The following is a 14961-nucleotide window of genomic DNA, read 5'->3' as shown; positions in this document are numbered from 1 at the left end:
AGAAATTTCTTTTCAGTCACTTGTAAATTTTGAAGATTATGTTAGCTCTGTATCCAAATTGGTTAGATGCTTTTCTAAATTGTTCTCTATTTAGATTATTCAGCCAAACTAAGACAAAATCTTCCTTGGAGTAAATGTCTGTAATTTTCCCGTTTCTGTCAAGTAAATAACAGCAGGAGAACATTTGTTTTTATATGATGGCATTCTGATGCAAGTCAGAACTTAGGATATGCTAAAAATGAAGGGGACAGCTCATGTTAACTTTTTGCTTTGGGTTTTTTCAGAGAACTGTTTGTCACTATTGGGTAGCAAATGTTCTAAACCACAACCCCAGACAAAACTCTGCGTGGGATTTTAGGAACATTTACAGCCTAAATCTTGAACCAGATTTGGATTTTACAAAGCGACTGCCAGATTTTTTGATAGAAGTAACTATACTGTGAAACACAGGAGCTAAATTCCTGAAAATACCAATCTAGATGGAAATCATATTTTCATATATTCTTTTTGCATTGACAACTTAGGGTCATTACAGATTCTGCTCTCTTCTGGCATAAATCCAGTCCAGAGCTTAAAATTCAGCTTTAATCCATGTGCTCAGTGTTTACAATTGGCTGGCTCTAAGCTCTTTAAAGCCAGATAAACTGATAGGAAGTCCAAGACTCAGGAGTGTGATTGGAATTCAGGTCCAGCTGCACCTGTCTTCATTTGGTTTTGTCCAAAAATTCAGGACTTGAGCTTCTGGAAATGAGTAGGGAAGTTTACTTGCAGCCTTACAAAAATGATGTGTTCTTACCAATGCCTCTATGTGTGGTTTTTCCAGTGCAATCAGTTTTGTTTACACAGTGGGAAGTTACCTTTGCCAAGTGCTCTCACTGTGGTCCTGCAGAGGACAAGACTCATTCTGTTCTTTTTTTTTGTTTGCTTTTGTCACCTGCTTTGCTCCAGGTAACATCAGTTGCAAGGGGATGACAGAGCGCATTCATAGCATCAACCTTCATAACTTCAGCAATTCTGTGCTCGAGACCCTCAACGAGCAGCGCAACCGTGGCCACTTCTGTGACGTGACGGTCCGCATCCACGGGAGCATGCTGCGCGCCCACCGCTGCGTGCTGGCGGCTGGCAGCCCCTTCTTCCAGGACAAGCTGCTGCTGGGCTACAGTGACATCGAGATCCCCTCAGTGGTGTCAGTCCAGTCTGTGCAAAAGCTCATTGACTTCATGTACAGCGGGGTGCTGCGGGTCTCCCAGTCAGAAGCCCTGCAAATCCTCACAGCCGCCAGCATCCTGCAGATCAAGACTGTGATTGATGAGTGCACAAGGATTGTCTCACAAAATGTAGGAGACGTCTACCCAGTGATTCAGGATTCTGGCCAAGAGACACCCAGGGGAACACCTGAATCAGGCACCTCGGGGCAGAGCACTGACACAGAGTCTGGCTACCTGCAGAGCCATTCACAGCACAGTGTGGACAGGATCTATTCAGCCCTCTATGCCTGTTCCATGCAAAATGGCAGTGGGGAGCGCTCCTTTTACAGTGGAGCTGTGGTCAGCCACCATGAGACAGCCCTGGGACTCCCCAGGGACCATCACATAGAAGACCCCAGCTGGATTACCCGGATCCATGAACGGTCTCAGCAGATGGAGCGGTACCTCTCCACCACTCCAGAGACCACACACTGCCGGAAGCAGCCGCGCCCTGTCCGAATTCAAACCCTGATGGGCAACATCCATATTAAACAGGAGATGGAGGATGACTATGACTACTACGGGCAACAGAGGGTGCAGATCCTTGAGCGCAATGAGTCTGAGGAATGCACTGAGGACACTGACCAAGCAGAAGGCACTGAGAGCGAGCCCAAAGGGGAGAGTTTTGACTCGGGTGTCAGTTCCTCCATTGGCACTGAGCCTGATTCCATGGAGCAGCAGTTTATGGCTGGTCTGGGCCGGGATGGGCAGCAAGAACCTACTCAAGCAGATCAAAATGATGTCCCTGCTGATGGCACTCAGCCGCAGCAGCAACATGTAGATGCCAACTCTTCCTCACCAGAGAGAAGCAATGACGTTGAAATGGACAGCAAAGTGCTCACAGTCAATAACAGCACCGAAAAGGGGGCTTTGCAGCCTTCTGTCAACACATCTGTTGCCCAACCATTGCCAACCACACAGATCTACTTACGCCAGACAGAAACCCTCACCAGCAATCTAAGGATGCCACTGACTCTGACCAGCAACACTCAGGTCATTGGCACAGCTGGCAACACCTACCTGCCTGCCCTTTTCACCACACAGTCTGCTGGCAGTGGCCCTAAGCCTTTTCTCTTCAGCCTGCCCCAGCCTTTAGCTGGCCAACAGACACAGTTTGTGACAGTGTCCCAGCCCGGCCTGTCAACCTTTACTGCCCAGCTGCCAGCCCCGCAGCCCTTGGCTCCGTCTGCGGGCCACAGCACAGCAGGTGGGCAAGGCGAAAAAAAGCCTTACGAGTGCACTCTCTGTAACAAGACTTTCACCGCCAAACAGAACTACGTCAAGCACATGTTTGTACACACAGGTAAGAGTGCTTCCCTTTGGCTTGCATGTGGAGCCACAGAAAGCCCTTCACAACCATGGACTTAGATTTTGTTTGCCAATCTGCCAGCCCCCAGCATAAACAGGAGGGAGGGCTTATCCAGGGAGCTGGCGTCACGGAACACTTCCTGGCCTTACTGCACTCAAGTTAAGTCCCTGCAGAAACATACAGATCCCAAATAGGGGCCTAACTATGCATGGTGCAGAAACAAGTTCATTTCTCTTGGAGTAAAATGCATCTTGCACCCATCCAAGGAAATGGTGAGCATTCATTGTATCCTGCAAGCTGACCAGGCAATATTAAGTGGAAGAGAGGAAACTAATAGGTCATAATAAAAACTATATCTACTAAGAAAGGGCATCCCCCTGTAGGTTTTACAGATATTGGGGGGTTAAGCTCAAGAAGTGGTGAGGTTTGGGCAAATTTTTTACTGGTGGAGCTGCATCAGTAGGTTCAGGCCCAAATGTTACACACACTGCCACAGATTTTCTAGATTTCGCGTACTACTATAAGAAAGTCTTTCTGTACCTCACTGAAGCTGATTGCTGTAATCCCTTGTCTCTTGGAAAATCACTAGATATCACTAGGTATCACTAGATATGAGTACAGAAACAGAGGGTTCAATGAGAAAATATTTAAAGAATATATGTAGAGCATAATGGAACACAACATCAGCACCTTTCTGTTTAAAACTGTGCCTGCTTTAGTACATGGTTTATGGTCTGTTGAGATAACATAGGTAACCATATTTGCCACTGAGCCAAAATTGCCTTTTCTATCTTTGGCAAGTTATGAGACTTCAAAGCAAGGATATGTGTTTTACATGGAGGAGTTATCATGGGTTCAGGACTGCTATGCTTGCTCCAGCCCTTGACTCTTTCTGCTGTTGGAGAGAAATTCTAGTTTAGAGAAAGAATAAATATTTCTTTCACCAAGCAGTGGCTTTGTTAACATTAGATCTTAAAATAAGTGTTGAGTTTGTGATACATGGAGGAGAACCTGGAAAAATTGCCCAACATGCCTCTCTGTTGGATGCAGTAGATTTCAATTCCATGTGTAGATGTAAACTTTTAACTTCAATTTACCTGTATGTATCATTTAAATGAAAAACTCCTCTAGACATCTACAGCAGACATGTACATGTACATATACAAAAATACCAACTTCTCAGGACTGATACAAAATGCATAATTGCAAGGATCAAGAGTCCTGAATCCCAAGGTAATACCAACCAAGGAAATTGATAGGCATCTTCAATCATTAATTAATATTTTATTTGTGTGGGTCTGAGAGTGCCCTAAAAAATGGGCTGTGGTGGCAAGGAAAGATTTGGGTAGATAAATAATTTCAAAATTCATTTAGGAGCTAATTGGCTCCTGGCAGAATAATTTCACCTTAACCAACAGAGAGCTAGGCTTCAAAAAGCCCTCCTGAAAATAATTATTATGTGTGCAGCCTCAGAGAGAGTCTGTATGCTACCTTTTCTAGTGCTGGACAGGATCATTACAAAAATAGAGGGGAGACTTTTCCTTAGACCTCTTAAAATAAGCCAGGCAAAGTGGCTCTGGAAAAGATCCACAGAAAAAAATAGAGGTTTGGGAGATGCAAATGTTTGAATTAATCTTTCTGTTTGGAGGGCTCACGAGAGAAGTCATGGAAGAGTCCAATCATAAACCAGAATTCAGTAACTTAAAGGCCTCTATATCTCTGTATGTTTTTATGCTTCCAAAAACTACAGTCTGATGTAACTTTCCATGCAACAGAAACCGACTTCCTTTTCTTCTTTCACGTGGGTGCAAACATATTAAAGATTGATATTTTTCCATGTTCCGTGTAGACTCACTTTAATATATCCCACAATATTGTGGAAATACAGTGCCCGAGTGTATGCAGTGTCTGCACTTTATTGGGCAACATTGCCTTTCCTACATATCACACTGTGATTAGTACTGGTTTAAAGGCTGCAAAAGACATGCCAAGGGGATCACAGCAGAGCACCAACATTGCTGCTTCCACACCTTTCTGATCTGGCAATAGGATGAGAGGAAGTCATTTGAGGAGTGACTGAGGTCACTTGGCTTTTTCAGCCTAGAGGAGATTGAGGGGAGACCTCATTGTGACCTACAGCTTCCTGATGAAGGGAAGTGCAGGGGCAGGAACTGACCCCTTCTCTCCTGTCCAGTGATAGGACACAAGGGAATGGCATGAACCTGTCTCAGGGTAGATTTAGATTAGATATTAGGAAAAGGTTCTTCACCCTTTGGTTGGGGTTGTTGGGCACTGGAACAGGTTCCCCAGGGAAGTGGTCACAGCACCAAACCTGGCAGAGTTTGAGAAGCTCTTGGACAATGGCCTTGGGCACATGGTGTGATTCTTGAGGTGGTGCTGTGCAGGAACAGGAGGTAGAATTTGATGATCCTTGGGAGTCCCTTCCAGCTCAGGATTCTATGATTCCGTGACCTCAGTGTCAGCACCAAGTATCCATTATGGTTAGGGTTCAAAGAGCCGCAGAGCCTACATCACCAGGAGCACAGGGGCTGGAAAAGGGAACCATGGCCAGGCGCTGACGTTGCTTCTTCCCCCCTCCAACTCAAGATATGCTCTGATTCTATTATTTTAATCATCCTATATTGCTGTCTAATACCAGCCAAATACAAAATAAAGAAGCAAAAGGAAGAGCATGTACATTTAATTCACTGAGCAAAGTTTTCTCTGACTTGAAAATGAAGAATCACGGGAATAAAGAATCTACAGTGCTCACTTAGGAAGCACAAAAATTTGCATACAAAAAAGAAAAACTAAAGTTTTGCAATTCTTTAGAGTGGAGAAATCCCAGGAAGGCTTTGAAGCTGAGATTAAAAAGCCACAAGCCAGTGTATCTTGGAAACATAAGCAGGCAAAAATTAAGGTGTTTTTGTAGCACAATCTTAACAGGGTCTAGAGTGGAGGAGACCAACTTACTACAAACTCTGGGACATATATTGCCCAAGGCAAAAATTACCTCCATAACTACAATCAGCCTCTTGTAAGTTAATCAGATGTTATTCTAACTGACACACTATCATTTTCCACATCATCTGTCATGCATATTGGCCTGTCTACACGCAACACAGTACTGTGTGTGGCACAGCCATCAGGAAAGCAAGGACTTAGTGTTTTGAGCAAGTGTCTTTCACCAAGTAGGGACAAACTCATCACAAGTGCAAGGAAGAGCAGTGAGTGGATTTCATTCACGGATGTCACCATCATACATGCAAACCATGCGATAAATAGAAACAGAAACTTGAGGAGATAAAAAAGTAGGTCTTTCACATCTAATCCATTTTAATTATCTCCTCTTAAAATTGAGTATAAGTAGCATATGGTAATCTCACTATACAATGAATGAATTATATATTACCACAGGCATGTCTTGGTCCCTGAAGACTGACTCTTCAGGATTTACAACAGTGCCAAACAGACTGTAAAAAGAAGGAAGCAGGATGTCTGTGGAGAAAAAAAAAAAAAAGAGGGGAAATTGCAGAATAACCACAGGAAAATAATTTTCTCAATCAGTGAAACAGAGGATTGTTTTGATTCTTATAGAGCTACGGTACCATCTCTATTCCTGACAGCCTGGGGATGATGAATTCCACACATGAAATATACTGCAAGTGATTCAGAAAGCAAATTAAAAAGTAGCTTTTGATGGGGCATTCAGGGTGTTGGTTGTTGACTACATTACCAGTGCAGCACCATATTATGAAAACATTGCTTGATACCATGAAACATGAGACCTTGCCTTATCTTTCAGAACTCTGAGCATGAGGAGGATTTAAGAGTAGTCTGAAAAAAACAGTATATGTGCTCAGCTAAGTATTTTTTCCAGTTTATCCTTGTAGTCACTGGTTTGTCTGAACATGATCAGAGTTCAATTATAGAAGTTTCTGTAATAAGTTCTACAAAAATCCTGGGAGCACATGACATGACATATGTGTTTTATCTCTCTAGTTTACCTCATAAGGTGTTTGATTTAACTGGCAGTTAAATTGTTCAAGTTTCCTCTGTCTTGCACTGGAAGTTTATCTGTTAGGTTGCCCTTTGCATGGTGCTGGCTGGCCTAGGCAATTCTGTGTCCTGAGGTTCCCTTTTCCAGTACTCCTTGTACGTGCTTCAGCTATGACATTTGACCAGAAAAGGGAGCAACAAATGTAAACCTTTTATAAAGTGTTGGATTCATCTGACAATCTCTGTCACTTCTCTCCTGACAAATTGAAAGCAATTTGACCGAAATGAGTCTGGCCCAGGTCAGCTGTCTGGTAATCACTGATTTGTCCCTGTTTTTATTGCATGCCGGTAAGGAAATGGAAGCACTGAAAGGTGAAGTAGCATGGCTGAGACCTTCCTGTCTAGAAATGAGCATGAGGAGCACAGACAGGATAGGCTATGCCATTGAAATTGGGTGCAGATGCCAGGACCTTTTAACTCTAGTTCTGTCTTTCTCAGTGCCTACCTACTATGTGAACTTGAAGAAATCATCTGAGCTCCTTTTTACTGTATGTGGATACGGAATTTCTACAGCCTCCTCTGTAAAGCATTTTGAGACCTCTGGTTGAAAAAATGTTGTGTGTAAAAACGCACTGATTAACAGACTTACTCGTTGTTAGCCAGAGCACCCCTCCAAAGACCCCCATGAGACTTACCATTAGTTTATTGCAAATAGTTCTACTGAACTGGTTTAATTTTATGATTTTTTTTTTGTCTGTTTCTGTCTCTCTGTCTCTCTCTCATTGGTAATGGGCAGGTGAGAAACCACACCAGTGCAGCATCTGTTGGCGCTCCTTCTCTTTAAAGGATTACCTAATCAAACACATGGTGACACACACCGGCGTGAGGGCCTACCAGTGCAGTATCTGCAACAAGCGCTTCACCCAGAAGAGCTCCCTTAATGTGCACATGCGTCTCCACCGCGGGGAGAAGTCCTACGAGTGCTACATCTGCAAGAAGAAGTTCTCCCACAAGACCCTACTGGAGAGGCACGTGGCTCTGCACAGTGCCACCAACGGCACGCCTGGAGCCACCGGCACTGGCGCGAGGGCTGTCCCTGCCGGCGTGGTGGCCTGCACAGAGGGGACCACGTACGTCTGCTCTGTCTGTCCAGCTAAGTTTGACCAAATCGAGCATTTCAACGACCACATGAGGATGCATGTGTCAGACGGATAAGTAGAATCTCTCTCTCTCTTTGTTATGAACAACAAAAATAGAAACAACAAAAAAAGCTATGGCACTAGAATTTAAGAAATTATTTTTGTTTCATTTTTACCTTTATTTTCCTCCTTTTTTTGGGTTCATTTTGTTTTGTTGTTTTTTTGTACTACATGAAGAACTTTTTTGCCTGCTGGTACATTACATTTCCGGAGGCTGGGTGAATAATAATTTTCCCAACCTCCCTCGGATGGTGGCCTTAAGGCCAGGTAGTGCTTCATGAGCTCCACTGGTTGGATCTCTAGCTACTGGCCTCTAAATACAACCCTTCTTTACTACAAAAAGCAAACAACAAAAAAAAAAAAAAAAAACACAAAAAAATTTTAAAAAACCAGACAAAAATAATAAAAAAAAAATCTTTTTTCTCACTTGTGAAGAGCACTACAAATAAAGAAACAAAACAAAATATATTACAAATCTACAAGGCCTACTGTCGTTATAAGTACACCGCTTGCAGTGTTTCAATGGACATGATTCACATTGCTGACCGCTTTTGGACTTCACAGTATCCAGTTAGAACTGTGGAATACTTTGCTTCTGGTTGAGCAGCAACCAGAGGAAACAAGGCCCTGCTGGTTTCCACCACGTGTCTGCTTTCTCACACACACATGCATCCACAAACACACAAAAAGGGCTGAGGGGAATGCGAGGCAGTGTGGCTTGGATAGTGTGGAGTCCCTGCAGGGTGAGGAAAAAGAATCAGAGGTTCCTCACCTGGATTCTGCTCCATCCCACGCTGTGTGGCACACCCTCCCCGCTGCTTTTCTCGTACCACCACCACTACCTTATAGCAGAAACTAAGAAGATTCAGACAACAAGCAACGGTGGCTTTTTTGTAATTTATTCAGTGTCTTCGCTGAGCACAGGGCCTCAGCACAATCAAGAGGGACTTTCACAGAAGGCAAAGAGAAACACAGAGGAAAATCAAAGATATCAGAGGTTGCAACCTATGGATCTAGGTACAAGAGAAGGGTTAGTTCCCACAATCTTTGCAAAAAAAAAAAAAATGTTGCATCAGGATTTATTCTTGTGGAAGAAAGAGGAATAGAGGGTGGGAGGGGAGGGGAATAATAATTTAAAAAAAAAAGAGTTGTTGGGACTTTTTTAATTCAAAATTTTATAGAGGGGCAAAAGTGACGTTTACCAGATAGAATGCTGATTTTTTTAATATATTTACAACAGTATTTGTGTAAAAAAACAAAAAAAGTGAGATTGTTAAAAGTAATTTTTCTTTGTTTTCTTTTTTGTTTTGCATACACTGCCACTAATATCTTCTCTTTTATTATATATATGAATATATATAAAAATATATATTTTATTTTAAATTGAGACTGTTAAGGTTAGCTAACCTGCTTCCAGATAGAGGGGGGGAGGGGAGATGATCTTGATTTTTATTTTAAAAAAGAGGAAGGATGTTTTCTTAATTTTCTTTTCTAGTATTATTCTCTCTGTTTTCTAATGGAATCAAGAATTACCTGGGTCGATAAGGGGCTCTGTGAAGTCATCTGTGAGATTATCTACTAGTGTTTGTGCATCCTGCAGTATCATTTGAACTGCTACTTTGTTTTTTTGAATTACACAGTTCTCTTTTTGGCTCTTACCAAGCTTCTGTTGTTTCCTTTATGGTTCCATCTCAGAATTTATTTCTGCTGAAGGACGTTTCCTTTTGAGAAAGAGATTTCTCCAGTAATGTTCCCTTGTTTTTGGGGATGATATAAACTGTAGTCTTTCTTCTTTGAAAAAGTAATGAAAGTTTTGAAGTGTGTAATAAGTAGGATTTCCCTTCTTTTTGGTCACTGGACAAGAATTAATCTGCTGTATTGTTCTCTCATCCCTGCCTTGCTCACTAGAGAGCTTCCATATTTGTGTGGGAATCTGATCCTGCCCCCGATAATTTGTGCTGATGCCAAAACAATTTAATACGTTACCATTGCAAATAATCTTCCCTTCATTTGCAAAAAATCTGACTGAAGGGCCACATCCCGCATTCTCTGCATAGACAAAGCTATGAAAGGAATGTAGGATCAGTGTGAAAGATTGATTCCTAATCTGCATATATATGTTGGTGTTTTGTATTTTGTTTTATTGTGTTTGGACTGGTGTTCTCCCTAGTTGTCTTCTGTGTATCTGTGTAAGAATTTTTCCCCCAAAGCCAGCTCCCAAAGTACGGGGTCTTTAGTTCAGGTGGATCAGTGTTTGACACTATCTTTGTCTTGCTTGAAATCCATGTGAGGACTTACACCAACTGCACTCTGGACTTCATATTTTAGGCAGAGAAGAAGCATCTAACAAAAATATGCAAAAAAAAAAAAAAAAAAAGAAAAATTACTAGTTTAGCTTTTACTTGTGTCTGTATTTAAATTAAGCTTTCTTAAGTTTACAAAACTTTTTGCTTCTGAACACTGAGCATTTCACATGAGACATTCTTTTATGCTGGACAACGTTCTGAATATTGACTTGGTAGATCTCCATATACTATTTTGCATGTTCTTTACACCTGCAGCTTCTTTATCAGATGCCTGTGATTCAGTACAGGTAACTTCATCCATATGTTCTGTGCCTGTTCCATTGCCATTTATCTGGGGGAAAAAACCTGACAGGTGGTTCAGTCTCAGAATCCTTCTGTACCCTGCAAGATACTGTTCAGCAGATCCTAAATGCTGAAGCCCAGATTCTTGGCTGCAATATGCAGCATAGAGAGACCTTGAGATGAGTGCCAGAGTGAATGACTCTTTTAAATGGTAATGTCTTTCTTTGTTACCAACTTGTTTGGGTAGTTCAAGGGGCTGGAGAAGGAGCACAAGTTTGTTAACAAATATTGTTCTAATAACCACACAGGTAAAAGCAATGCTGCCAGGTAAATCAAGATGTGAAAAGACAAAGGCCAAGATACAGAGAGGGAAAACTAGAGCCTAGACAAAAGGATTGAAGGTTTTTCTTTGGGGAAAAGAGAGTTTTTTTCTGAGAGCTTTGGTGTCAAAGAATATTCTCCTATATGAGGAACTAGTGAAGAATTTTACCCAGCTTACAAATATGTAGCTGTTCATTTGTTATCTGAGGTCTGGGGAAAAGCTGTTTAATTTGCCATTGTAAACCTGGTGAACTGTAGTCAAGATGTAGCATATTCTGGAATATACTTCTGATACCAGAAGAGATATGCCAGTAAACATGAAATAAGAATCAGGGTCTATGTCCACAAAAATTGAAATACTATCCAAATTTTAATCCTTCCGTTTTCATCCTTCCCTAAATCAAAGCATTATCTTTGAAATGCCAATTTTTATAAAGTCTAATAAATTCGAAGTGAATTAAAGATAAGTTGTGAATGAATGAATGAATGAATGAATGAATGAATGATGCCAATTTTAAAAAAATAAACATAGTTCTTAAAGTAAAGCTAAGGCATACTAGAATTTCAAAGAATTTAGGCCTAGGTCTTCACAAATGCCTGCCTGTAATATAAACTGATTTGTTGGACTTCCAGACTTGATCTTGTAAAACATGGAGCAACTTGCAGTATGACTGCAAATGTAGCTGAAAGTGCTTGTCAGGTCATTCTGAATTTAGAAGCTCAAACATAGTCCCCTTTATCTTTTAAAATGTTAAATTCTCTTTGGCAGCTCTTCCTCCCATCTTTGAAATACTTAGTTGCTACTTGGAAACAACTATAATATCTGAATGTTACAGGTATATTTAAGCTTCATATATTGCTACAATATGCCTCTGCAAAAAGAATAGCAGTCACAGTGATCTGGAAACTGCTGCTGACAGTGTTTGAGTGGACCAATCTCAGTATACTTGAAAGGCTTCCTTCAAAACACCTGATGAAATGACATAGATGAGAAAATGCAGACTGTAGCACACATCCTTTTGTTGAAGCATGCAATATCCTGCATTCCTTGAGCCTGATTCTCACTTTTGCTAAAGCTCTCTTTATATTGCTTTGGTAAGGGAAAAGGCCATTAAATAGAACATAAATTCAAGCTTACAAGTCAAGGCCTCTCTGCAAGGCAAAAGTGCAATAAAGGAAGCCTTAGAGTGAATGAGTAGTGCCTTCTCTTACTGCTGCTGAGGCTGGTGAAGTGAATTGGAAATGTAGGACTGGCCAGAGCAGATCGCCCCTATGGTCCATCTCACCCAATACTGCGTCTCTGCCATTTGGCAAGTTAGAGATGATTTGAATGAAGATGAAAGGCCTGTGTTGGATTATTACAAAGCAATAAGCCTAAGGGAGAAGATTTATTATATAATCCTCATTAGCTATTTCTACATATAAAATACATATAAATACAAATAAAACATGTATTTACTTATAACCTAAAGGCACAATAATTTATAGCTTTATATTTTTATCCCATATAAAAATTATATATTGTGGCAGATAATTCTCGTTGTCTTTCAAAGATCTAGCTTATTCATTTTTAGGTGGCCTCCATGCTGTCCTGTGGGAGTTCCTCTGGTTAGGTGGCCTCCATGCTGTCCTGTGGGAGTTCCTCTGGTTAATTACTACTTTGTTGAAATTATTGTCTTTCAAATTTATTTTGTTGTTCATTGAAACACCCTTATTCTTGTATTATATGAAATCACAAAAGAGAGAACCAAAATTTAACTTCTCTCACCCATTTCACTGAGGTCTGCCTCTCTCTGGGAAGCTGAATCCACAAGGAATGCAGGATCACAAGCTCAGTGTCTGCTGATTAGCAAGGAGAGGACAGCTCCTGAGCGTGTCCATGGGTGTCTGGGGCATGTGCATTAGCAAGGTTCTCCTACAGTGATCTCTTGCAGGGTACTGGCAAGCATGACTCATAAATAATGGAAACCTAGAAGCATAGTAAGCAGTCTGTAAATTGTAATATGATATTTCAGTCTGGTCCCTCCTCTCATAGAACCCATATTAATAGTCTCTCTTAAGGGAAATAGGTGTAGGTGTTTTGCAGGAACTGCTCTGAGGACACTTTCTCAACATCCATCATGCTTCTACTAGGCCCACTTCTGCCCCATGCTGTTACCTTCAAAAACAGCTCAAGTTCCCAGTAAGGTAACAGGGGAGAGTAGCATTTAATTGACTTCCTAAGTGAATGAGACTTCCCTTTGCTCTAAGATCAAAGAGCCCAAGTGGAGCCCGTTTTTCTTATTTTGATTTCTTTTTCATCCAAAGGAGAGCTGAGTAATAACACACATACCATCAGCACCCCTCTTCTTATCAGCCCTACTGACTGAGTTCAGTCAGCCTTGAGCTACTTGATTAATGCTGGATCACTGACATGGTGGAGGAACAAGTCTCTAGCCTTTAGTGAGTATTATACCAACATCTCCTGTCTCCCTTAGAAGTGAAAAGAAGTCCCAAAGGGAGAAGGTACAAGACATACTCTTTGCAGGAGTGTTGAGTCCAGTCAAAAATCAGAAGCACCCAAACCATTTCAAACATAATCAGAATGTCATAGATCTGTGACCCTCCTGACAGTCCTATGCTAAGGAAATGCTCCAGCTGTCACTGTTGAAAATTATTTGCTGCTCAAAAGGAAAAAATACCATGAGCCTGGAAAAGAAAAGGGTCCAGGCAGACCATTGAGAACCTAACAAGAAGGCTGGAGAGGGACCTTTCACAAGGGCATGTAGTGATAGCACTGGGAGGAATGGCCTTAAGCTGACAGAGTGTAAGTTTAGATTCGATATTAGGAAGAAATTCTTTATGATAAGGCTGGTGAGATACTGAAACAGGTTGCCCAGGTTGTAGGTGTTCAAAATCAGGCTGGATGGGGCTCTAAGTAACATGGTCTAGTGGAAGGTCCCCTGCACATGGCATGGGGGTTGGAACTAGATGATCTTTAAAGACTTACAACCCAAACTATTCTATAATTCTATGATAATATCAAATTAGCACCTAGTGGTTGTTCTGCCAAGAAGAACTAGGCCTTGATAATTAAAATAACCCCTTTTAATTCAGCATCTAGGTCCTCTTAGCCATTGGAATAAATGTGATAGTAAAGAGTCAGCAGGTAGGCTAACTGAAGCAGTATCTGATTGGCCTGAAGCAAAATAGCTGCTTTTCACATTCCCTGATTTGTTCTCATACTGGCTGTAAAAATTCATGCAGGAGGTATAAAGTGATGAGAACTTGGCCCTGAGAGGTTTTGAGCCTTATCCTCTCAGAAGGTTTGCCTTCATCTGACCACTAAACAATCAGAATTCTGCTGAAAAAAGGCTTGTGAGGGAAACTACAGATAACACATTAAGTCTGGAATCTTGAGATTGTAAATGCAATGAACATCTTTCCCAGCACTTGACAGTCCTGCTGACAGAAACCAAATGCAGGTAGAAAGGCCTTGCAGAGGGTCAGGTGCTGAAAATGCAAGTGTCTGCATCAGGCCAGTAAGACAGGCAAGTGTATGGAGGTGGCCTGATGCTGGATACATGTCCACGGGGGCTGGTTCTGGCCAGGTCAAGTCTGTGTTGTTGCTGCTGTTCACCTTATTTGTCATGCAAAAAGTAATAAGCTCACAGCTAGTTTCCTTTAAAGCTACTCAGTGATCCAGTTCATTTCAGCCAGAGCAAAGGAGCCTCCATATTTTCACAGATCACTAAGCTAGGAAATACAGAGGGAGTTTTAGGTATGTGCATATTCTTCAAATTGACAAAACAAAAATGTGGGTTATGCCTTCTCTAACATAAAACAGAGAAATTTGGTCCACAAGGGACACAACCTGTTTGAAAAAGAGGAACACTTAACTCTCTTAGACCTATTGTTATGAGGCAACACAAGGGGGAATTTTTGTTTTGTTTTTCTAAGAACATATGTAAATGAGGAACAAGATGTTTATAGTGTATATCCATCTAATTATTCCCAGTGCTGATAACTAATCAATTATATTAGTGCCTCTAAGAATACAGAAAATATTATGCATTCATTGTTGTTATTTCTGCTCCCCCTCTGCTATAGATCAGGAGTACCTAAGGTGGAAAGAGCAGAGTTATGAGAAATTTTGGTGAATAAAAGAATTACTTCCCAGTGTAGGTGTGCCAGAATCTGGACAAATATCCTCTCTGAGTTAGAAAGGATATCTAACTATATATCTAACTGTTAGATACTGATAGATAATTTTAATTTTAAAATTATGTTTCTACTGAAAAAAAATGCAAAGTTAAATA

The 14961-nt window shown here is 41.2% G+C and overlaps 1 protein-coding gene across 4 annotated transcripts in view; it reads left to right on the top strand.

Annotated features, from left to right (window-relative positions):
* ZBTB20 (zinc finger and BTB domain containing 20) overlaps nucleotides 1-8821 on the top strand; it is a 33706-nt gene extending 24885 nt beyond the window's left edge. For all 4 annotated transcript variants that reach the window (XM_053932518.1, XM_053932502.1, XM_053932511.1 and 1 more), the window contains 2 exons: nucleotides 949-2550; nucleotides 7352-8821. In XM_053932518.1, the coding sequence (XP_053788493.1) occupies nucleotides 969-2550; nucleotides 7352-7770 (2001 nt within the window). In that variant the 5' untranslated portion in view covers nucleotides 949-968 and the 3' untranslated portion in view covers nucleotides 7771-8821. The remainder of the gene's footprint in view (nucleotides 1-948; nucleotides 2551-7351) is intronic.
* The last annotated feature ends 6140 nt before the right edge of the window (nucleotides 8822-14961 follow it).

The sequence above is a fragment of the Vidua chalybeata genome, chromosome 2 (assembly GCF_026979565.1).
Source record: "Vidua chalybeata isolate OUT-0048 chromosome 2, bVidCha1 merged haplotype, whole genome shotgun sequence".
NCBI lineage: Eukaryota > Metazoa > Chordata > Aves > Passeriformes > Viduidae > Vidua > Vidua chalybeata.
Note: the sequence above shows the minus strand (reverse complement) of the source record. Positions and strands in the feature narration are given on the sequence as shown.